The 26,066-nt window shown below is 42.9% G+C and overlaps 1 protein-coding gene and 1 long non-coding RNA gene across 2 annotated transcripts; one reads left to right on the plus strand and one right to left on the minus strand.

Annotated features, from left to right (window-relative positions):
* Window positions 1-426: 426 nt before the first annotated feature.
* LOC142072330 (uncharacterized) lies at window positions 427-19,882 on the minus strand. Its single transcript, XR_012668739.1, has 2 exons — window positions 19,767-19,882; window positions 427-984 (listed from the first exon to the last, which is right to left on the minus strand). It is a non-coding gene; the product is annotated as an uncharacterized LOC142072330 (long non-coding RNA).
* Window positions 12,104-13,054, plus strand: LOC125631141 (olfactory receptor 52R1-like). The gene has a single exon (XM_048837383.2). The coding sequence runs from the start codon at window positions 12,104-12,106 to the stop codon at window positions 13,052-13,054; it is 951 nt and encodes a 316-aa protein (XP_048693340.2).
* Window positions 19,883-26,066: the final 6,184 nt, after the last annotated feature.

Below are 26,066 nucleotides of genomic sequence, written 5' to 3' on the forward strand. Positions count from 1 at the left end.
GCTTGCTGTGTGCTCCACAATATCTGTGAGAGTAAGGGGGAGACGTTTATGGTGGGGTGGGAGGTTGAGGCAAATCGCCTGGCTGCTGGTTACACGCAGCCAGACACCAGGGCGGTTAGAAGATCACAGGAGGGCGCGGTACGCATCAGAGAAGCTTTGAAAACCAGTTTCATGACTGGCCAGGCTACAGTGTGAAAGTTCTGTTTGTTTCTCCTTGATGAAACCCCCCGCCCCTTGGTTCACTCTACTTCCCTGTAAGCTAACCACCCTCCCATCCTCCCTTCCATCACCGCTTGCAGAGGCAATAAAGTTATTGTTGCTTCACATTCATGCATTCTTTATTCATTCATCACACAAATAGGGGGATGACTACCAAGGTAGCCCAGGAGGGGTGGTGGAGGAGGGAAGGAAAATGCCACACAGCACTTTAAAAGTTTACAACTTTAAAATTTATTGAATGCCAGCCTTCTTTTTTTTTGGGCAATCCTCTGGGGTGGAGTGGCTGGTTGGCCGGTGACCCCCCACCGCGTTCTTGGGCGTCTGGGTGTGGAGGCCATGGAACCTGGGGAGGAGGGCGGTTGGTTACAGAGGGGCTGTAGTGGCAGTCTGTGCTCCAGCTGCCTTTGCTGCAGCTCAACCATACACTGGAGCATACTGGTTTGGTCCTGCAGCAGCCTCAGCATTGAATCCTGCCTCTTCTCATCACACTGCCGCCACATTTGAGCTTCAGCCCTGTCTTCAGCCCGCCACTTACTCTCTTCAGCCCGCCACTTACTCTCTTCAGCCCGCCACCTCTCCTCCCGGTCATTTTGTGCTTTCCTGCACTCTGACATTATTTGCCTCCACGCATTCGTCTGTGCTCTGTCAATGTGGGAGGACAGCATGAGCTCGGAGAACATTTCATCGCGAGTGCGTTTTTTTTCTTTCTAAGCTTCACTAGCCTCTGGGAAGGAGAAGATCCTGTGATCATTGAAACACATGCAGCTGGTGGAGAAAAAAAAGGGACAGTAGTATTTAAAAAGACACATTTTATAAAACAGTGGCTACACTCTTTCAGGGTAAACCTTGCTGTTAACATTACATACATAGCACATGTGCTTTTGTTACAAGGTCGCATTTTGCCTCCCTCCACCGCGTGGCTACCCCCTCAACCCTCCCCCCTCCCCGTGGCTAACAGCAGGGAACATTTCTGTTTAGCCACAGGCAAACAGCCCAGCAGGAACGGGCTCCTCTGAGTGTCCCCTGAAGAAAAGCACCCTATTTCAACCAGATGACCATGAATGATATCTCACTCTCCTGAGGATAACACAGAGAGATAAAGAACGGATGTTGTTTGAACGCCAGCAAACATACACTGCAATGCTTTGTTGTACAATGATTCCCGAGTACGTGTTACTGGCCTGGTGTGGTAAAGTGTCCTACCATGGAGGATGCAATAAGGCTGCCCTCTCCAGAAACCTTTTGCAAAGGCTTTGGGAGTACATCCAGGATAGCCTTGAATGCCAGAGCAAATTAATCCTTTCATATGCTTGCTTTTAAACCATGTATAGTATTTTAAAAGGTGCACTCACCGAAGGAAATCCTCAAGGGCTTCTTTTCCATGGGTTCTTTTCATGTTGGTGTAGAGGACTTCTTTTCCATAGCCCTCTACACCAACATTCCACACAAAGATGGACTATAGGCCATCAAGAACACTATCCCCGGTTATGTCACGGCTAACCTGGTGGCTGAACTTTGTGACTTTGTCCTTACCCATAACTATTTTACATTTGGGGACAATGTATACCTTCAGATCAGTGGCACTGCTATGGGTACCCGCATGGCCCCACAGTATGCCAATATTTTTATGGCTGACTTAGAACAACGCTTCCTCAGCTCTCGTCCCCTAACGCCCCTACTCTACTTGCACTATATTGATGACATCTTCATCATCTGGACCCATGGAAAAGAAGCCCTTGAGGAATTCCACCATGATTTCAACAATTTCCATCCCACCATCAACCTCAGCCTGGTCCAGTCCACACAAGAGATCCACTTCCTGGACACTACAGTGCTAATAAACAATGGTCACATAAACACCACCCTATACCGGAAACCTACTGACCGCTATTCCTACCTACATGCCTCCAGCTTTCATCCTGACCACACCACACGATCCATCGTCTACAGCCAAGCTCTGCGATACAACCGCATTTGCTCCAACCCCTCAGACAGAGACAAACACCTACAAGATCTCTATCAAGCATTCTTACAACTACAATACCCACCTGTGGAAGTGAAGAAACAGATTGACAGAGCCAGAAGAGTTCCCAGAAGTCACCTACTACAGGACAGGCCTAACAAAGAAAATAACAGAACGCCACTAGCCGTCACCTTCAGCCCCCAACTAAAACCCCTCCAACGCATTATTAAGGATCTACAACCTATCCTGAAGGATGACCCAACACTCTCACAAGTCTTGGGAGACAGGCCAGTCCTTGCCTACAGACAGCCCCCCAACCTGAAGCAAATACTCACCAACAACCACATACCACACAACAGAACCACTAACCCAGGAACCTATCCTTGCAACAAAGCCCGTTGCCAACTGTGCCCACATATCTATTCAGGGGACACCATCAAAGGGCCTAATAAAATCAGCCACACTATCAGAGGCTCGTTCACCTGCACATCCACCAATGTGATATATGCCATCATGTGCCAGCAATGCCCCTCTGCCATGTACATTGGTCAAACTGGACAGTCTCTACGTAAAAGAATAAATGGACACAAATCAGATGTCAAGAATTATAACATTCATAAACCAGTCGGAGGACACTTCAATCTCTCTGGTCACGCAATCACAGACATGAAGGTCGCTATCTTACAGCAAAAAAAACTTCAAATCCAGACTCCAGAGAGAAACTGCTGAATTGGAATTCATTTGCAAATTGGATACTATTAATTTAGGCTTAAATAGAGACTGGGAGTGGCTAAGTCATTATGCAAGGTAGCCTATTTCCCCCTTTTTTTTTCCTATCACCCCCCCCCCCCCCCCGACGTTCTGGTTAAACTTGGATTTATGCTGGAAATGGCCCACCTTGATTATCATGCACATTGTAGGGAGAGTGGTCACTTTGGATAAGCTATTACCAGCAGGAGAGTGAGTTTGTGTGTGTGGTTTTTGGAGGAGGGTGGGCGGGGTGAGAAAACCTGGATTTGTGCTGGAAATGGTCCAACTTGATGATCACTTTAGATAAGCTATTACCAGCAGGAGAGTGGGGTGGGAGAAGGTATTGTTTCATGGTCTCTGTGTATATAATGTCTTCTGCAGTTTCCACAGTATGCATCTGATGAAGTGAGCTGTAGCTCACGAAAGGTCATGCTCAAATAAATTGGTTAGTCTCTAAGGTGCCACAAGTACTCCTTTTCTTTTTACTGATAGATATGCACAGCTGTTTGCCTCCCCCACCCCCCAGGTATTAATGTATACTCTGGGTTAATTAATAAGTAAAAAGTGATTTTATTAAATAAAAAAAATAGGATATAAGTGGTTCCAAGTAATAACAGACAGAACAAAGTGATTTACCAAGCAAAATAAAACACATAAGTTAAGCTGACTGGTCTGTTGTTGCCTGGGTTGCCTTTGTTTCCATTTTTATAGAGAGGCACGATATGTGCTCTTTTCCAGTCTGCCAGAATCTCCCTTATCTTCCATTTTCAAAGATAACAGGGAATGGCTCAGCTATCTCCTCATTCAGTTCGTTGAGTTTTCTAGGATGCATTTCATCAGGCCCTGGTGACTTGAAGACATCTAACTTGTTAAAGTAGCTTTTAACTTGTTCTTTCCCTATTTTAGCATCTGAACTTATCCCATTTTCATTGCATTCTTTATGACAACCTTCTTGGTGAAAACGAAAACAAAGAAGTCATTAAGCACTTCTGCCATTTCCACATTTTCTGTTATTGTTTTCCCCTCTTCACTTAGTAACGGGCCTACCCTGTCCATGGTCTTCTTCTTGCTTCTAATGTATTTGTAGAATGTTTTCTTGTTACCCTTTTTGTCTCTAGCTAGTTTGATCTCATTTTGTGCCTTGGCCTTTCTAATTTTGCCCCTATATACGTGTATTATTTGTTTATACTTCTCCTTTGTAATTTGACCTTGTTTCCACTTTTTGTAGGACTCTTTTTTTTATTTTTAGATCATTTGAGATCTCCTGGTGAAGCCTGGGTGGTCTCTTGCCAGACTTCTGCCTTCTTGAAATCCTTTGTCTTTATTTCAATGTTTTCAGAGTAACAGCCGTGTTCGTCTGTATTCGCAAAAAGAAAAGGAGGACTTGTGGCACCTTAGAGACTAACCAATTTATTTGAGTGTGAGCTTTCGTGAGCTACATGCATCCGATGAAGTGAGCTGTAGCTCACGAAAGTTTATGCTCAAATAAATTGGTTAGTCTCTAAGGTGCCACAAGTACTCTTTTTCTTTTGATGTTTTCGCTCCTGCCATTCCTTAGAATCATGAACTCTATCATTTCATGATCACTTTCCCCCAAGCTGCCTTCCACTTTTAAATCCTCAACCAGTACCTTCTTGTTTGTGAAAATCAAGTCTAGAACTAGTGGGAGAATGTCACCTAATATAGTGATTGGGATTGAACCTGGGACCTTTGAGTCTCTACTGCATGAACTAAACACCAGCTGGCTCTTAACTCAGGCCATAGAGTAGCCAGACTTCACTCTCCATCTAGTGGTCTCAGTGCCTCAGAGTTACATGTAGATGACATGTTAGTTGGGGGAGACTTTGAGGAGGAGGTAACTGAGAGGACTAAAAGGATGCTTAGACTTATCCAGGAAACGGGTTTTAACACTAATAGAGAGAAAGACCAATTAGTGCAACAGAGGGTGAATTACTTGTGGGTGACCCTAGGGGAACAAGAAGTTCGGGTAGATCAACAAAAAATGAAATAATTGCTGACTTTACCCAGACCAGAGGGATCCCATGCATTGAGGGTAATGTTAGCAGGGTTTAACTATTTAAGGTAACACATCTGGAATTTCACCATTATAACTAAACCCTTGTGGCATTTATTCAAAAAGAAATTAGAAAAGGCACGGTGACCTGAACAGGAAAAAGCTTTCTGTGATTTAAAACAGGCTTTTGTACAAGTCCCAACACTGAAATTCCCTGAGATAAACAAGCCTAAATCAAGTTTGTGATTAAGTTATCGGTGGCCCAACATTCCCCCTTTTCCCTCTTCCTTGTGTTGTTAAAATGATCAATACATGCTGGTTCATCATCAGAGACTGCCATTAACACGAAATATATGACAGAATGCAGGCAAAACTATGGAGCAGGAGACATACAATTCTCCCGCAATGAGATGAGTCACAAATTTAAATAACAGTATTTTTTTTTAACGAGCATCATCAGTACGGAAGCATGTCCTCGGGAATTGTGGCAGAAGCATGAATGGTTAGCATATCTGGCGCGTAAATACCTTGCAATGGCAGCTACAAAAGCCCTCACTTTCAGATGACATTGGAAATAAGAAGAAGGCAACATTATCCCCCCAAAATGTAAACAAACTTGTTTGTCTTAGTGATTGGTTGAACAAGAAGTAGGACTGAGTAGACTTGGATGCTCCAAAGTTTTAAATTGTTCTGTTTTTGACTGCAGTTATGTAACAAAAACATATATATGTAAGTTGTACTTTCATACTTTTAATAGAGAGATTACATTATAATACTTGCATGAGTTGAGTTGAAAAATACTGTTTCTTTTGTTTATCATTTTTACAGTGCAAGTATTTTAAATAAAAAAATTAAGAATATAAAGTGAGCACTGTACACTTTGTATTCTGTGTTGCAAATGTAGAAAAACATTCAGAAACATTTAATAAATTCTATTGTTTAACAATGCGATTAAAAATCCGATTAATAATGGTTAATTAGTTCGCTTAATCACGTGAGATAACTGCAATTAATCAACAACCCTAATCTGTACACTCTTCATTATAATCACCTAATATCTATCTTTCCATACTTAATTAATCTATTTTCTTTTTTTTTTTTACCTATAGCAGTGTGTTCTTTGAAATGGAAAAGGGAACTATGCTCATGATCAGGAGCTGGTGCGTACTCCTCTCCACATGGAGGAAGGAATGGACTGAGTAATAATCTAACTCCAGTCAGGCTTCTGACCAGAGCAAGACCATACAGCTCTGAGGTCCTAGGCTGGGAAGCTGTTGGGGAAGTCCTGGAGCCTCTGTATTGTTGGTCCATCAGTGGCTACTGAAAGCATTCATGTAACTGCAGCTGGGTGTCTCACTCTTTGTGTATGGCTGTGTAAGTGTGTGACCTGGAGAAGATTTCAGCTTCCCACAGACTTAAAGTGTGAGACGGGGTCCATATTGGTATGCCAGAGGAATCAATGGTACCCAAGTTCCAGGTTGTGCACTTGGGAAAATCCATTACACCCACCCAAGGAACAGGCCCTACTAGACTGTGAGTCCATTTCCTTCTTGTCATGCGCTAAGTTACTGACAGAGAGACGGTGGTTACAGCAGGAAAGTCTGTCTGCTGAAGTCTGTCTGCTTTCTCTGCACTACCTTGCCTAAGTCACATATCCCTGTGACTCAGTTCACCTATCTGTATTATGAGGATATGTTCATAGTGACTTTCCTTCGCTGGGTGTTTTGAAACTCCTTCAGTGAAAGCTGCTGCAAAGTAAGGTGACAGTTACTGATGAGAATTACTGATTTCTGATCCCTTAGCAAAAGCCCCAGGTGCCTGCAGAAAGTGCTCATGTCTCCCCTCAGTCATCTCTCTCCAGAACTGTCTGACTACTATCTACCCAACCCTCCTGAGCATTTACAGGGTATCAGGCCCTGTGGAGATTTAGGCATTATCCCTAATTTTCTTCCTAATCTACTATAATGTTTTAAATATACACAAATACAGAGAACAGCCAATTTCTCTCTGACTCAGCACAGAGCCCAAGAGTTCTCATCTCCCTTTGGGAAGGTCCCTTAATTACTATTTACTCCTAAAGCTGCATAAATAGAACAGAAGCACAGACACGCTTGTTTGCATCCAGATGCTCGCTTATCCACTATAGGCTGAAGAAACCTCTGCTGCTGCACAGAACTGTATGGTACACACCACTGTGTTGGCTCTCAGCATGGGAAGATGCTGAAGATGCTGGGCTGAGAGAGGTTTGGGACACGGCTATCTGAGGGGATTACCAGGGAAGGCACTTCCATCCCACAATTCACAGGTACCCATCTCTTGCTGAGGAGCTCACCTGCTTGATAAACACAGTGTACCGTGGATGTGCTGGGACAGAAAGTAAGTCTGTTGTCCTTTCCTCTCTGCCCAGCCTTTAAACATCTTAGGGCCCTTGCCACAGGGGATGAGCTTGTTCCGGTATGATTAGCCAAAGTATTCCTCTTTTCTGTGTATCCCCACCCATCCTAGCTGATGGCCTCCAGCCTCAAGGGAGCTGCATTTCAATGGCACAGTGGCTGCTTCAGTCTGAAAGGTGTTAGTAGATGTACAATACAAGGCCACATTCTGAGGCCATGGCCCATACTTTCCTCAGGCTCCACTGAGTTCAAACTCCCCTTGGAGTAAGAACTGAGTAAAGACCTCAGGAGTCGGCTGTGTGCTAATGCACAGACACTGTCACCTGCTCCTCTTGCAATTCAGAGCTCTAGCTGTTAACACGGGGGGGGAGGGCTGTTACCTGACCTTTATCTGATGGAACGCAGGGCCGTACTAGGGCTTCTTACTGGAATCATAAAAATTATAAAAACTATAAGAATCTTTCATCATGGGCAAGACATCTTATCTCCCAGCTTCATTCAAGAAGTCAGCTGAACTGTTATGATGGAAAACAGTTCAGCCCATAGCAGACACCCAGCAAGGGAATTTACAGTCCAAACTCTTAAAGTTTGGCAAAGTTATTACAAGCATTTGAATATGAGGTCTTCTAACTGACATTTTCAGACAGCCTTAGCTAAAGGTGGTGCCATCAGCACCACATATAATGGCCAGTCTATTTGTGAATCCCATTCAGCTAAGATTTTCCATTAATGGCCATGGCAAGGAGTTCCACAGACCAAATATGGTTTATGTAAACAAGTTTCTTTTATCAGTATTAAATGTAATTGAAGGTTCCCTTGTTCATGTGTTGTGAGAGACAATAAATATAATTGTCTGATCTACTTTCTTTCTCAATGGATTCATAGAGTTTAAGGCCAGAAGGGACCATTAGATCATCCAGTCTGACCTTGTGTATAACACAGGCCATTAAATTTCACACACTTACCCCTGTATTGAGCTCCTCAACTTGTGTTTGACAAAGGCTTGGTTTACACTCAGATTTCACATTATAGAAAGGTAGAGCCAGAGGTTGAGAAGGGACAACAATGGGCAGGTATTCTACAACCTATAAGATGCAGGATTTGTTGCACCTACACCATTCAAACTGATGAATATCCAGCCTCCTTTGAAAAACCTCCAGTGAAGGATCGAGGCGTCTGTTCCACTGTCCTCCTGTTCTTACAGTCTGGCAATTCCTGAAACTCTGAGATTTCATCTAACTCAGTTCTGCTGGAGTTTGAACCCATTGCCTCTTGTCCTGTACTATGTGGCAGGAGAGAACAACTTTTCTCCATAGGTTTTATGGCAGCCCTTCAAGTATTTCAAGACTGATCTCATGTCCCTGCTCAATCTCCTTGTTTCCAAATTGTACATACCCAGTTCCTTCAGCCGTTGCTTGTATGGCTTTTATTCCATCCCATGGATCCTTTCCAGGTTCTCTACAGACTTCCTATACGCTGGTGACCCAAACTGGACACAGTACTGCAGCTGAAGCCTAATCAGCTCCCAGTAGAGGAACAATATCACCTCCCGTGAGTTGCATGCTCTGCTGCTGTTAATGCAACCTAAAATTGCATTTTCTTTTTGTGCCAGAGCAAAAAAACAACGCCCCTGTGAGATATAGCTATATCAACTTAACCCTGGTGTAGACAGAATGAGGCTGAGAGAAGAATTCTTCCATCGACCTACCTACCACTTCTCAGGGAGGTGGATTACCTACGCTGATGGGAGAGCCCCCGCCATTGGTGTAAGTTGTGTCTACGCTGAAGCACTATGGCAGCTCTGCTGTAGTGTTTTATGTGCAGACAAGCCCTCAAGCAGCTCTTCCAGAAAAGCATCCAGTCTGAACCTGCAGCCTTGAGGAGATGGAGAACCACTTCCCTTCGCAGTTTGTTCCAATGGATAACAACCCCAAGTGCTAAACATTTGGCCCTTATTTCCATCTGGAATTTCTCTGGCTTCAGCTTCCAGCCATTCTGTCTTGCTCGTCCTTTCTCCACTAGATTACAGAGTCAATTATCAGTCTTTTCCCAATGAAAGTTTCCCCTTTATCATCTTTTTTGATAAATGAAATTTTTGAAGTCTCTTTCGTCAGTCTCAAATAATTTTTATGGCTCCTTTCTCCACTCTCTCCAATTTTTCAAAATCCTTTCTGAAGTGTGGGCCCCAGAACTGGATGCAGTTGCCACTCTCCTGTTTATGCATCCAAGGTCACATCAGCCCCTTTGGCCACAGCTTCAAACTGGGAGCTCACGATGAGTTGGTTGTCCACAGTAACCCGTAAATCCTTTTAAGGGTCCCTGCGTTCCATAATGCAGTGATCTAGTCTGTGAGTCGGACCTGTATTCCCTGTTCCTAGATGATAAATTTGCATTTTAATATATTCAAACATTTTGTTTGGCTGGGCCCAGATCACCAAATTCTCCAAATCAATTGGTATACCTGCCCTGGCCTCCTTATTGTAACCACTGTGCCAATCTTTGAGTCGGTCATAAATTTTATCTGAAGTAATTTTCTATTTGCTTCCAGATCATTTATTAAAATATTGAATAGCATCTGGCCTAGAACTCATCTCTGCAGAACCCCACTAGGAACAGCCCCACTTGCTCACAATGGCCCATTGAAAGCTGCTTTCTGAGATCTGTCAGTTAGCCAATTTTTAGTCCGTTTTTATGTGTGCTCTACTGATATTGTACCGTGTTTATTTTTTATTTGAATATTTTCCCCTACTAAATTGAATGTCTCCGAGAAATCAAAATTTATTGCATCTGCTCAGTTCCCAGGTCGGCCAAACATACTCTCATTAAACATTGAAATTGGTTTTATTTGAAAAGACCTGGTTTCCATAAACCCTATTTTTGACTGGCATTAGTTATATTCATAGACTTTTTTAAACTAATCCCATACCAGCTTTTCCATTGTTCCTTATCCATATCAAATCTTTTTTTAAACTTTCCCTTGATTTTTTAATTTTTTACATTTAACAGACTCATGTCCTGTATTTGACTTTTCCAGTTTTCATTTTGTTTTGTTTTAGTGTTTGTTTTGGCTCTGCTGCCACCTGATTGCATATTGCTGGCTCCGAATGACAGGTGTGGTTGATCGGTGAGTTCCTAACCCTGGTGTTTGTAACTCTAAGGTTCTATTGAAGATGCTGTTTAACATCCTCCTTGACAGCTAATGGACTGGAAGATATTTCATCCTAATCAGAGATGAGTACATCATACTGCTTCTTTCTAAATGCAGAACAAAACTCTCTCTCGAACACTGTGATGTTGGACTCTATATGACGTGGCATGATTGTGATGTTGCACTCTATGCTTGAAACCACTTACAGCCTCAGAGGTAGTCTCAGCATGAAAAGTGACAGTCCCAAGGGTTCCTCTGTGGCCGAACCCGTCACAAACCTATCTTCTTCTCCTGCAGCATTAACAAGTTTCCTTTCTCCCTCTTGGAATTGGCCCAAACCTTTTCTAGGATTTCTTTTGTTCTTAATACACTTACTAACCTCCTTTTTGTGATCCTTAGGCCTGCGAAACATGGATTTTCCCCAGATGTCTTCAACTTTCCTTTTCAGTTTTCATATCTTCTGATTTATATTACTTGTTATATGTTTCTCCTTTTTTCCTCTTTCTTATATATATTTTCCCCATCTAATGGCTGCCTTCTGTTGGCCACACAATTGGGTTTTTAGCAAAAATGATCCACTTTCTTGACTCTGGAATTGTGGTTTTTAGCTATTATACAAACTCTGCTTAAATAATTACTAATTTTTCCTCCCAATCATTTTGCTGATAATTTGCCTCAGCTTTGGGGAATTAGCCCCTTTGAAGCAATAAGTGTCTATAGATATTACTGGCTGGGAACTGGTCTCTGTTTCTCCATTTGAATGTAATCAGTTCCATTCTGTTATTTTGTTCTCCTCTATCATATACCCACTTCATTGTCTCTTCTCTACACTAAATAGGCCCAGACTCTTCAGTCTATGTGCATATGGCAGCTTCCCCCATTCTCACAGACTGTCTCAAAAACCCCCTCTCTGTCTGCTATATCCTTTATAGAGACTGGTTAGCCAAACTTAGCGCATATCCAGAGTAGGTTATTCTCCATCCCATTACTTAAGCAACCAAACATTGCCTTTGCTTTGACCACTTCTGTGAATGAGCAGGTGTTTCCATGTAGCTGCTATCAATTATGCCCAGCTCTTTTCCCTAAGGTGTGTTCTATTTGGGATGTTTCCCCCTGGCACATGTCCTGGCAAATCTTTCATTATTTCCTACTGTCAGATTTTGAGCAACTGGGAGAATGGAGAACTCGCGAGAGCATGGACTCTCTGGTCTGGGTTTGATTTTATTAAGGAATAATAAGGGATAACCAGTATCCACACTTGTGTTTCCTGCTGGTGCCTTCAAAGGTTTTCCACACCATGATGTGTAGGAACTATTGATGCATGAAGCACCATCAAATGTGGAATTGGCATTAGTAGTGTCAGTTGTTCATGATTTGTTTATCTGAATAATGAAAATTTCACTTTTCAGTGTATGAAGAGCAAGCAATTGGCTTCACCCATGGGAACAGCTTCTAGTAGCTCATGCAGTGTCTCATATTAACATTGTCTCTCCATCCAGGCATTAATAATGCGACCAGCACACTAGAATCTGTGCACATACAGGATCTCAGGGCAACATGTTGTGCATTCATGAGACAACTTTCTGCCTCAGAGTTGGACAATTCTCCCATACTCCATGTCAGATTCAAACAATACAAGCAACTTCACCAACCCCTCCACCTTCATCCTGCTGGGCATTCCTGGCTTGGAGGCAGCCCATATCTGGATCTCCATCCCCTTCTGTGCCATGTACGCCATAGCCATCTTGGGGAACTTCACCATCCTGTACATTGTGAAGATGCAGCCAAGCCTCCATGGGTCCATGTACTATTTCCTCTGCATGTTGGCTGTCACCGACCTGGTCCTGTCCACATCCACCCTGCCTAAAATGCTGAGCATCTTCTGGTTCAATTCCAGGGAGATAAATTTCAGTGCCTGTCTCACCCAGATGTACTTCATTCACTGCTTTACAGTGGTAGAGTCTGGGATCTTTGTGGCCATGGCATTTGATCGCTACATGGCCATCTGTGATCCCCTGAGACATTCCTCCACCCTGACAAACCGTATCATGGCCAAGATCAGCATAGCTGTGGTGCTGCGTGGGGGAATACTAATAATCCTCAAACCCTTCCTGGCGAGGCAGTGGCCATATTGCAGAACCAACATCATCGCCCACTCGTACTGCGAGCACATGGCTGTGGTGAAACTGGCCTGTGCTGACATCCGCATCAGTAGTTACTACGGCCTCTTTGTGGCATTCAATGTGGCTAGTCTGGATTTGTTTTTTATCACTGTGTCCTATATTCAGATTCTCAGGGCCATCTTCAGCCTCCCCACAAAGGACGCCCGGCTCAAGACTTTTCGGACATGCAGCTCCCACCTTTGTGTCATTTCAGCCTCTTACATCCCATCTCTCTTCTCCTTCCTCACCCACCGGTTTGGCCAGAACGTGTCCCTGAATTTCCATGTTCTCATGGCCAATGTGTATCTCCTGGTGCCTCCCATGCTGAACCCCATCATCTATGGGGTGAGGACCAAACAGATCCGGGACAGTTTGCTCCGGCTCTTTACTCATCAATGGGCCTAAAGTTTTCTCCTGGTGCTCTGGCTTTCAGACAGAGCTCTGTGCAAAGCTGGCTGGTGACTTGGTGTTGAGCCCTCTTTCCTGAATCACTTATTGCATAGTCTGAGAGACATTGAAACCTTTCCTGACCTTACTTTGCAGTATAAACATGAGAAACTGGGGAATCAGTCTGTGTGAAACTCACTGGGTTGCCACCTTTCTAATTACTTATAACTGGATCCCCAAAACCCAACCCCTTGACCCACCTCTTCTACCAAGGCTCTATCCCTGCTCTCCCTCTTCCACCAAATGCCCTGCTCCTGTTGCTTGCTCCTATCTTCCCCTCTCCTGTAACAGTCTTGATAATTTCCCCAGCAGCAAGGGAAGCATTTCAAATTTTGATAGGGATTGCAACATTAAGAGTGATTCCAGGGGCCATCGGGGCTCTTGAAAAACTCCAGGTTTTTTTTGGCTAACAACTTCGCAATTAGGTGAAGGGGCACTATATCTAATTTATATATTAACAAAAAAAAAAATTAGACTCACTCAATTCCAATACAAATATGTTTGACGCCTTGTGGCAAGTCACTTAAGGGATCCTGGTTAGGTTAAAATTTAAATGTATATTCAAACTTTCTTACTAAATCTGTGGAGAGTGAGATGGTGTCAAGACTTACATTTTTTTTTCTCAGCTCTGGCAGGCAAGTGGGGTATACTAGGTTACATCAGGGAGCAGATACATTTGGGATCTATATAAGAACGTCAGAATGGCCCTAATGGGTAAGACCAATGGTGCAACTAGCCCAGTGTCCTATCTTCTGACACTGGAGAATACCACGTGCTTCAGAGGGAATGAACAGAACAGGGCAATCATCAAGTCATCCATGACATGTCTCCCACTCCCAGCTTCTAGGAAAGAGAAGGGACACCACCCCTGCGCATCCTGGCTAATAGCCATTGATGGACCTGTTAGGATATAGATATTCAGGCCTGTCTGTAAAGGCCTGTACTTTAAGAATTTAGGTGTATTCTTATCACTTGGCTAGTTCTAGAGGTATAAAAGAAAGAATCAAAATCACTGTCTGCCGGTGTAAGGCCTTCTCTTACTTTGACAGTCTGAGGCCCTGTTCTTAGGCTAAGGCCTTTGGATAAGCAGCAGAGGCAGCCATAAGCTAGGAAGCGACCGGTCACCTCCTCACATTCCAAACTAGTCACATTGAAATAAGGTGCTATTGGGCTGTCAGGCACTATCAGGACAGGATTGTATTCCTATCACCTCCAGAGAAAGGGAAGTGCCTAAAAAACGTAAAAGGAAACTTAGTTTCATAGCATCCTGTCTGGCAAGAACTCACTTAACAATAGTTGGGATGTGAAATCCTCACTTCTGTATTGTCTTGTCATTATAGTTCCCACTTTGCTATTGTTTGTCTGTATAATCTCTGTCTGGTTCTGTGATTGTTCCTGTCTGCTGTATAATTAATTTTGCTGGGTGTAATCTAATTATTGTGGTGGGATATAATCGGTTAGCTAATCATATTACAATATGTTAGGATTGGTTAGTTAAATTTCAGTAGAATGATTGGTTAAGGTATAGCTAAGAATATTACTATATAAATTAGGGGCAAACAGGAAGTAAGTTGGGATTCGAAAATAAGGAAAAAGGAACTTGTATTTAAGCTCGCTGGAAGTTCACCCCAATAAACATCGAATTGTTTGCACCTTCGGACTTCGGGTATTGTTGCTCTCTGTTCATGCGAGAAGGACCAGGGAAGTGGGAGAGTGAAGGAATAAGCTCTCTAACAGGACCTATTTCTCCATGATTTTTTCTAGTTCCTACTGGAACCTTGTTATTGTTTTGGCCTTCACAACATCTCCTGGCAAATAGTTCCACAGTTTGACTGTGAAGAAATATGTCCTCTTGTTTCTTTTAAATCTGCTGCCTATTAAATTAGTTGGGTGACCCCTAGTTCTTCTGTTATGTGAAGGAGTAAATAACATTTCCATATTCAATTTTTCTACACCATTCATGATTCTATAGACACCTCACACATCCCCCCGCTTTTCCAAGCTGAAAAGTCCCAGTCTTTTTAATCTTTCCTCCTATGGACTGTGTTCCATGCTCATAATCATTTCTGTTTCCCTTCTCTGTACATATTCCAAATCCAAAGTATATTTTTTGTGATGGTGCAACCACATCTGCATGCAGTATTCAATATACAGGCATACCATGGATTTATATAGCGCCAATATGGTTTACCAAGGTCACCCTATTTTCTGTCTTATCTGTTCTGTTCCTAATGATTCCCAACATTCTGTTCACTTTTTTTGACTGCCACTGCACATTGAATTGATATTTTCAGAAAACTATCCACAATGTCAACTGAGGCCCATCTCCCTGCTCTACCTCTTCCACAAAGGTGGAAGGACAAGCCCCGGAGTTAGCTGGGAAGGCTGGATGCTGGGCCGAGTCTGGGGTGGCTTAGGTAGCTCACAGGGAGGGAGATTAACAGAAGGTGTGCTGTTTGTCTGCTATTTACACACATACAGGGCACCTTATCTGGAACTACAGGGCACCTATTGCCCCGGGGCTGAGGCTGAACAGTGACGCTGAGTCTAACATACGCTCTGCATGATGCTTTTTGTCACTACATCTAGAAGCTCTTTAGCTAGGCTGCTAGGCAGCATTATCCCCATGTCATGGAGGGACTGAGAGAAGCAGCAGTAAAGTGATTTACCTAGGGCAATGCAATAAGTCAACAGCAGAGGTGGGAATGGGTACTGGAGGTCTTGGCTCCCCCAGCACCGTTGCTATAGCTATGAACTGCCATTGCTTCTTTCGGTTGTATTAGGTGCAGTGAGGTTATTTGTGTGTTGTAATCAGTGGCGTTGCAGTCCTCCTTGAACAGGAGGAATTTATTAAAGAAACAGTTACAAAGTACGGCCACATAGCTCTGTATTCAGACTTGTCTTTCTTGTTCATCAGGGACCAAACCCTGCCTAGAAGTGTACACAGTGATAGAGGCCCAAGAATGTTCTTCGAGGAATGAAATCAGTGCAAGGTGTGACTTGTAGGCCCTGATTAAGGCCTTTTAGGAGCAGCACATTAAACACAATAAAAATAATCTCCATTTAATGCATGGAGGGGCTGTGCCCAAGGTCACCCTATGAATCCATGGCAGAGCTGGGACTCGTCACTCCCAGTTTACTGGTCTCTGATGACACTATATCTCTAGTTAAAAGACTTGGGCCAAATCCTCAGCTGGTATAAGTGGGTGCAGTCCCAATGAGATCAGGGGAAGTCCTCTGAAATAGAGAAACCAATGGAGCAACAGCACCAGGTCTCTTTGCTCCTGCATGGACTGTACAAGCCAGGTCTGAGAGAGACTAAACCCTTCCTGCTGCCTCAGTTTCCTGATCTTTTAAAGGGGGATATCTGTTGGGAGTAGTGAGCAATAGTTCATGAAGAACTTGTCAGTGGTATTCAGGTGTCATCGTGCTTTAGTGGAACACAGCTGAGGATGACAAATTCATGACAAATTGCTGAGAAATAGAGCAGACTCACCCCCATTAGATTGTACCAAGCCAGTAACAAACTTCAACTTCTGTGTCACCACACGGCTTAACTGGAAGCAAAAAAAGTGCAATCTCATTAGGCATCACAGCCCCAGATCACCATCCGCACACTGGACTCCAGGATGAGTGGTCAGTGAAGACAAATTTTGCCACATATAGGATCCTTCTTATCTCAAGAGCTCAGCCACATAACCAGGCCAATATATAACTCAGATCTTACCCAAAGATCACGCTGCTGCCAATCCATTAGTAACTGAAAACTAAAGGTTTAATAATAAAAGAAAAGAAGAAGAGATTTAAATGGCAAATGAAGTGTAAAAATACAATTAGGAAGGCCAAAAACAATATGAGGAACAGCTAGCCAAAGACTCAAAAACTAATTGTAAATGTGTTTTAAGTACATCAGAAGCAGGAAGCCTGCTAAACAACCAGTGGGGCCACTGGACAATCGAGTTGCTAAAAGAGTGCTCAAAGATAAGGCCATTGCGGAGAAACTAAATTAATTCTTTGCATCGGTCTTCACAGCTGAGGATGTGAGGAAGATTCCCAAACCTGAGCCATTCTTTTTAGGTGACAGATCTGAAGAACTGTCCCAGATTGAGGTATCATTAGAGGAAGTTTTGGAACAAATTTATAAATTAAACAGCAATAAGTCATCAGGACCAGATGGGATTCACCGAAGAGTTCTGAAGGAACTCAAATGTGAAATTGCAGAACTACTAACTATAGTCTGTAACCTATCATTTAAGTCAGCTTCTGTACCAAATGATTGGAGGATAGCTAATGTGATGTCAATTTTTAAAAAGGTCTGCATAGGTGATCCGGGCAATTACAGGCCTGTAAGCCTGACTTCAGTACCGGGCAAACTGGTTGAAACTATAATAAAGAATAATATTGTCAGATATATAGATGAACATAATTTGTTGAAGAAGAGTCAACATGGTTTTAGTAGAGGGAAATCGTGCCTCACCAATCTACTAAAGTTCTTTGAGGGGGTCAACAAGCATTTGGACAAAGGTGATCCAGTGGTTATAGTGTACTTAGATTTTCAGAAAGCCTTTGACAAGGTTCCTCACCAAAGGCTCTTAAGCAAAGTAAGCAGTCATGGGATAAGAGGAAGGTGTTCTCATGGATTGGTAACTGGTTAAAAGATAAGAAACAAAGGATAGGTATAAATGGTAAGTTTTCAGAATGGAGAGAGGTAAATAGTGGTGTCCAGAGGCCTGGGACCAGTCCTATTCAAATTATCTGGAAAAAGCTGTAAACAGTGAGGTAGCAAAATCTGCAGATGATACAAAATGATTGAAGATAGTTAAGAGCCAAGCATACTGCGAAGAGTAATTAAGAAAGTGATAGATAATAGCACAGAAAATATCATACTGCCTCTGTATAAATCTATGGTACGACCACATCTTGAATACTGTGTGCAGATGTGGTCACCCCACCTCAAAAAAGATATATTGGAATTGGAAGAGGTTCAGAAAAGGGAAACAAAAATAATTAGGGGTATGGAATGGCTTCCATATGAGGAGAGATTAATAAAATTGTGACTTTTCAGCTTGGAAAAGAGACTGCTAAGGGGAGATATGACTGAAGTCTATACAAACATGACTGGTGTAGAGAAAGTAGAAAGGGAAGTGTTGTTTACTACTTCTCATAACACAAGAACTAGGGGTCACCTAATGAAATTAATAGGAAGCAGGTTTAAAAGAAATAAAAGGAGGTATTTCTTCACAAAATGCACTCAACCTGTGGAACTCCTTGCCAGAGGATGTTGTGAAGGTCAAGCCCATAACAGGGTTCAAAAAAGAACTAGAGCAATTCATGGAGGATAGATCCATCAATGGCTATCAGCCAGGCTGGGCAGGGATGGTGTCCTTATCCTCTGTTTGTCAGAAGCTGGGAATGGGCAACAGGGGATGGATCACTTGATGATTACCTGTTGTGTTCATTCCCTCTGGGGCACCTGGCACTGGCCATTGTCAGAAGACAGGATACTGGGCTATATGGACCTTTGATCTGACCCAATATGGCCTTTGTTATGTTTTTAATTGTTAATATATCAGATACATCCAAGTGACTTTTCAGTGTTTATAGATCAGGATCATAGCAGTGATGGAATAAACTTTTAGCTTGCAAAAGTTTCTCGGGAGTCATCCAAACAGCTTGAGGATCATCAGTCCTCCTGAGGTCTCTTCTATGAGAGCTTCCTTGATAAAAATTCAGACTAGATAAATTAAGCAGGAAATGAAGACAAGGTGGGGATGTCTCAAGGGTCATTTCATATCCTCTGCTCTGTGCATGGAATTTTACTGTCCCAAACAAAGCCCACAGCCCAGGTGCCTGGTAAATTACTGGCCCAAGACAGAGTCCAGGGTCACATGAACACATGAACATGATCATAAGTCCTTACATGCTTTCTTACAGAGGTATCTTTCTTCTATGGCCCATCGTGAGAACTAAGTTTTCTTGATGGGCAACCAACACAGCTATCCAGCCTTATCCATTTGAGTAGTGTTATCCAGGAACACAACACATGTTTAAGATGCCGCTACATCGCCAATAACCCTAACTGCAGACACACACAAAAAATGGAATGTTATCATTATATCCCAACCATGATATTCCAATAGTGTGGTGCCACATATATATATTTTCAAAGGGTACACATTTTAATTTTGTTGGAATAAAATAAAAATAATAAAAAGTAGTCATGTGTCACACAACATACAACACACATGACATACAGGACAGCTTACAATTAAAAATAAAGGGTGCCATAATTCTATTTATAACTGTACAAAATACAGCAAACAAAAATAAAAAATAAAAAGGGGTCAACATTTAAATGCATTATTACTTTATTTAAAACTTAATAAAACGGATAAAAATCATATTAATATTTGCCAAATTTGTTGTATAAATTTAGTAACGAGGAGTTCTGCATTACTTTATATTCAACTTTATTTTAAAACTCTGCTACATGGAAATAAGAAAAGCCCATGTTCCAAATATTAGTTTGTGGTTAGGATTAGAAGTAGGGTGTGCATTTCTGTTGCTTGGCAACCATATCTTCAAGAAAGTTAGGAATAAGTCCAGCTGTTGCATTCCTGAAGGGTTAAAATAATTAATTTACTGGATTTATTTAAAGTAAAGGTTTTACCTTGTTTTCTCTTTGTTTCTTGCTTTGTTCTGTTTTCAATTGCTTTATCTTTTGGACGTGTCTGTAAAATCTGTAACTTGTAACACAGAGAGGGAGTTGAAGTGAGGACAGGCAGGGAAAAGGCTGGGAGGGAAGGGAAGGGGGAGGTGAAGAGCAACCTAGGAAGGTAGTGAGACCTGAGCCAAGGGAGATTAACTCTTAAGGTACAGGTTTCAGAGGAACAGCCGTGTTAGTCTGTATTCGCAAAAAGAAAAGGAGTACTTGTGGCACCTTAGAGACTAACCAATTTATTTGAGCATGAGCTTTCGTGAGCTACAGCTCACTTCATCAGATGTTTACCGTGGAAACTGCAGCAGACTTTATATACACACAGAAATCATGAAACAATACCTCCTCCCACCCCACTGTCCTGCTGGTAATAGCTTATCTAAAGTGATCAACAGGTGGGCCATTTCCAGCACAAATCCAGGTTTTCTCACCCTCCACCCCCCCACACAAATTCACTCTCCTGCTGGTGCTAGCCCATCCAAAGTGACAACTCTTTACATAATCAAGTCGGGCTATTTCCTGCATAGATCAAGGTTTTCTCACATCCCCCCCACCCCCATACACACACAAACTCACTCTCCTGCTGGTAATAGCTCATCTAAACTGACCACTCTCCAGGTTTAAATCCAAGTTAAACCAGAACATCTGGGGGGGGGGGGGGTAGGAAAAAACAAGAGGAAACAGGCTACCTTGCATAATGACTTAGCCACTCCCAGTCTCTATTTAAGCCTAAATTAATAGTATCCAATTTGCAAATGAATTCCAATTCAGCAGTTTCTCGCTGGAGTCTGGATTTGAAGTTTTTTTGTTTTAAGATAGCGACCTTCATGTCTGTGATTGCGTGACCAGAGAGATTGAAGTGTTCTCCGACTGGTTTATGAATGTTATAATTCTTGACATCTGATTTGTGTCCATTAAGGTACAGACAGCAACAGCAAGTTGAGTAAACTGAGAAAGGATCTAAAGGAAAACCTACCTCTATGTAAAAATATTTGAGAAAAAAGGTTATATTTTTAGCTGAACGTGGAGTGCGGTTCCATGGGTCAAAGCAGTTGGGAAGCCACATCCCCTGTTTTTATCCTGGCTTTGAAAGGAGAGTGGGGGTTGTTACCTGCTCTTGTAAAACCTGAATTTGTTCCACCAGTACCTGTTGCTGTTGTGTGCATGTCAAATGGATGGCGGGAGTGCCCTTTTTTCTGCACTTAACTATTTTTGGGCAACTCCATGTGTTAATGCATCCGTTCTATGGGATAAGCTAGATTTTTCACTTTCAAATTATTTTTTATTCACTCCCCTGCCATTGAGTTGCAATCCCTATCTTCTAGTGTGCTCTGTGAACTGTTCCATTGTTTCCTTCATTGGGTTTCCCAATCTATTGAAAGTATTATTTGCTATTTTTTCTTTCTCTGCTCTTACTTGTTCTGTTCTGACAGGCACCAGGCCAAGAAGGCCAATGGCAGTTTGGGATGTTTAAGTAGGAGCATTATCTGCAAATTGAGGGACTTGATCATTTCCCTCTATTCGACATTGGTGAGGCCTCATCTGGAGTACTGTGTCCAGTTTTAGGCCCCACACTACAAGAAGGATGTGGATAAATTGGAGAGAGTCCAGCGAAGGGCAACAAAAATGATTAGGGGTCTGGAACACATGAGTTACGAGGAGAGGCTGAGGGAACTGGGATTGTTTAGTCTGCAGAAGAGAAGAATGAGGGGGGATTTGATAGCTGCTTTCAACTACCTGAGAGGTAGTTCCAGAGAGGATGGTTCTAGACTATTCTCAGTGGTGGAAGAGGACAGGACAAGGAATAATGGTCTCAAGTTGCAGTGGGGGAGGTTTAGGTTGGATATTAGGAAAAACTTTTTCACTAGGAGGGTGGTGAAACACTGGAATGCGTTGCCTAGGGAGGTGGTGGAATCTCCTTCCTTAGAAGTTTTTAAGGTCAGGCTTGACAACGCCCTGGCTGGGGTGATTTAATTGGGTATGGGTCCTGCTTTTGAGCAGGGGGTTGGACTAGATGACCTCCTGAGGTCCCTTCCAACCCTGATATTCTATGATTCTATGATTCTATGGCCAAAAGGGCTGATGTTACCCTTGGCTGCATAAACAGGGGAGTGGTAGCCATAAAAATTATTCCAGGCTGGACAAAATTCCAGATAGCGAAAACGTTTTAAAGAGCTTCATGTATTTATCTGATCAAATAGATGTTAAGTGGAGATTTTCATGGGGAGAAAAGTGTGACAACGGTGCCCGTGGGAGCCAGCTGAGGCCACTCAATTAGGGTGAGCTGCAAACAGAACGGGGTGGACAAACCCCAAACGCTGGTGGATAATCCAATACTTAGATTTACCCAGCCAGCACAAAACAGCTTCTGTATTACCTCACTGGTTACTCAGAAGTCCAAACAACACAGTTCCCTTAAAATGATCCAGCCTCAGGCCTCCGTCCAGACACACGTCAAACATATGATGATAAATTTTGATAGCAGCCTTCAACTACCTGAAAGGGGGGTTCCAAAGAGGATGGAGCTCGGCTGTTCTCAGTGGTGGCAGATGACAGAAGAAAGAGCAATGGTCTCAAGTTGCAGTAGGGGAGGTCTAGGTTGGATCTTAGGAAACACTATTTCAGTAGAAGGGTGGTGAAGCACTGGAATGCGTTACCTAGGGAGGTGGTGGAATCTCCACCCTTCGAGGTTTTTAAGGCCCAGCTTGACAAAGCCTTGGCTGGGATGATTTAGTTGGTGTTGGCTATAGTCCAATGTCCATTTTCAGGGTGACTCCAGCCAAAGCCTGGAGGTCTCAAATCTTATGGCTTAAGGTTTCCCCATCTTGAAACCCTAAGCAGATCTGAGATGAATAAGGATCATATCTCAGGGTTTCTATACATTTCCAGCAGCCTCTTGGCCTGAGAGAACAATAGGCTTAACTTTGTCTCCCAAACATCATGACAGTTATCATAGGGTAATTTATCCATTAAACAGTTCATCCTCCTGTCCCCACTGCACAGCCTGCTCTGAATCTTCAGAACATTGTGCCCGTAGAAGCATATCCTGACATCTGTCCAGGAAATCTTCAGTTTCTCTTATTGAATGCAGGGTTGATACTTGTTTCTCCAGATCTTGAACCTTCTCTTCCAATATGGAGACCAACTTGCACTTTGAACAGACAAAGTCGCTTCTGTCCTGTGGAAGAAAGACAAACATGGCACATCCAGTGCAGGTCAAAACAGCTGAACGCTCCACGTCCATATTACCTTCCTTCTACGAGCTTCCTCAGAAGTTGTAGTAACTACTCAGAGAAGCCGGCAAGATGGAAGCCTCAGTCGGCTGTCCCAAGGCGAACTCCCTCTGTTAGCCTCTATACTGTTTGCTGCTCAGCTGGTTCGCAGCTGACTGGCTTTTTATAACAGTCAGGCCCACTCAAGGCTCACCTGAAACAAAGCACTCCCAATTCACACTTTTCAAACAACCAATCAAGCATACGGTCAAACTGTCCCCACAACAGACACTCAGATACTCACCAACACAGCCTCCCTAATGCAGCCCTTAGCGTACCTCCTCCAGACAGATCCCAGGCAAACTCCCTCTGTAGCCTCTCTGCTGTTTGCCACTCAACGGGTTTGCAGCTGACTAAATTCCCTCCTCAATGTCACCCTCCTCTGTCATAAATATAAAGGGAAGGGTAAACACCTTTAAATCCCTCCTGGCCAGAGGCAAAACCCTTTCACCTGTAAATGGTTAAGAAGCTAAGATAACCTCGCTGGCACCTGACCAAAATGACCAATGGGGGGACAAGATACTTTCAAAGCTGGAGGGACAGGGGGAACAAGGGGTCTGTCTGTCTGTCTGTGTGATGCTTTTGCTGGGAACAGATCAGGAATGCTCTTCAGAACTCCTGTAAAAAGTTAGGTTTCAGAGTAACAGCCGTGTTAGTCTGTATTCGCAAAAAGAAAAGGAGTACTTGTGGCACCTTAGAGACTAACCAATTTATTTGAGCATAAGCTTTGAGCATAAGCTCACAAAAGCTTATGCTCAGATAAATTGGTTAGTCTCTAAGGTGCCACAAGTACTCCTTTTCTTTTTGTAAAAAGTTAGTAAGTAATCTAACTAGAAATGCGTTTGATTTCCTTTTGTTTAAATGGCTGATAAAATAAGTTGTGCTGAATGGAATGTATATTCCTGATTTTTGTGTCTTTTTGTAACTTAAGGTTTTTCCTAGAGGGATTCTCTATGTTTGAATCTCATTACCCTGTAAGGTATTTACCATCCTGATTTTACAGAGGTGATCCTTTTACTTTTTCTTTAATTAAAATTCTTCTTTTAAGAACCTGATTGCTTTTTTCATTGTTCTTAAGATCCAAAGTTTTGGGTCTGTGTTCACCTCTGCAAATTGGTGAGGATTTTTATCAAGCCTTCCCCAGGAAACGGGATGTAGGGCTTGGAGGGATATTTTGGAAGGGAGATGTTTCCAAGTGGGAACTTTCCCTGTTCTTTGGATAACACTTTGGTGGTGGTAGCTTTTAACCTAAGCTGGTAAGAATAAGCTTAGGGGGTCTTTCATGCAGGTCCCCACATCTGTACCCTAGAGTTCAGAGTAGGGAAGGAACCTTGACAGACACAATTTCATTTGCACAGATCCATGAACAGCAAAACCATCTGGTCATAAATATAAAGGGAAGGGTAAACCCCTTTAAAATCCCTCCTGGCCAGAGGAAAAATCCTCTCACCTGTAAAGGGTTAAGAAGCTAAAGGTAACCTCGCTGGCACCTGACCAAAATGACCAATGAGGAGACAAGATACTTTCAAAAGCTGGTAGGAGGGAGAGAAACAAAGGGTCTGGGGCTGTCTGTATGCTGCTTTTGCCAGGGATAGACCAGGAATGGAGTCTTAGAACTTTAGTAAGTAATCTAGCTAGGTATGTGTTAGATTATGATTTCTTTAAATAGCTGAGAAAAGAACTGTGCTGAATAGAATGAATATTGCTGTCTGTGTGTCTTTTTTTGTAACTTAAGGTTTTGCCTAGAGGAGTTCTCTGTGTTTTGAATCTAATTACCCTGTAAGGTATCTACCATCCTGATTTTACAGAGGGGATTTCTTTACTTCTATTAAAAGTCTTCTTGTAAGAAAACTGAATGTTTTTTCATTGTTCTAAGATCCAAGGGTTTGGGTCTGTGGTCAGCTATGCAAATTGGTGAGGATTTTTACCAAACCATCCCCAGGAAGTGGGGTGCAAGGGTTGGGAGGATTTTGGGGGGAAAGACGTGTCCAAACTATGTTTCCCAGTAAACCCAGTTAAAGTTTGGTGTTGGCAGTGGAAATTCCAAGGGCAAAGGATAAAACTAATTTGTACCTTGGGGAAGTTTTAACCTAAGCTGGTGAAAGTAAGTTTAGGAGGTTTTCATGCGGGTCCCCACATCTGTACCCTAGAGTTCAGAGTGGGGAAGGAACCTTGACTCCTCCCTTTGTCTCTTGTCTGCGCCAGGGTATTCAACTCCAGTGAACCCTTCTCTCCTGCAATGGCAATGGTCAGACAGAGGGGACGTGGCCACCTGCCTCCCTGACAGGGAGATATTACCTATGCTCTTTCTTTATGCTGCTGTTGTTAGTCCATAAAACACCAAGGATGGAATGCAAGGCTGAGTTCATGCACCAACCCCATGAAAAGTTTCCATGCCCCAGAGAAATCCTGATACCTGCTATTGGAACAATGTGCTGGAGATTTGAATAGGAAAGGGACTGTCTGACTGTTACTGAGGATGATAGTTACTGATGAGAATTATTGACTTCTGATCCCTTAGTGACAGACCTATGTGCCTGCAGAAAATGCTCATGTCTCCCTTCAGTCACCTTTCTCCAGGTCTGTCTGTCTACTGTCGAGCCAGCCATCCTGGGCATTTACAGGGCATAGCGATCTACTCATTATCCCGAGTTTTCTTCCTAATCAATGATAATTTTAAAATATAAACAAATAAACGTTTATGTTCCTCTCTCACTCAACACAGAGCCTGAATGTTCTCATCTCCCTTTGGGAAGGTCCCTTAATTACTGTTTACTCCTAAACGTGGATAAAGAGCACAGAAGCATAGAAATGGAAACAGAGAAATTGGCTAGAGAGTCTCCAGTCTCCAGCCTGTTTACATCCAGATGACACTTCTCCCCTAGAGGCTGAGTTCAGCCCAGTGGGATTGCAAAGAGCTATATTATAAACAGTTCTTACCACAGTGTTGGCTCTCGGCATGGGATGCTGCTGCAGATGC

The sequence above is a fragment of the Caretta caretta genome, chromosome 1 (genome assembly GCF_965140235.1).
Source record: "Caretta caretta isolate rCarCar2 chromosome 1, rCarCar1.hap1, whole genome shotgun sequence".
NCBI lineage: Eukaryota > Metazoa > Chordata > Testudines > Cheloniidae > Caretta > Caretta caretta.

What these genes read in the sequence shown, in the direction of transcription:
- LOC125631141 (XM_048837383.2), top strand. Translation starts at nt 12,104, where the DNA reads ATGTCAGATTCAAACAATACAAGCAACTTCACCAACCCCTCCACCTTC.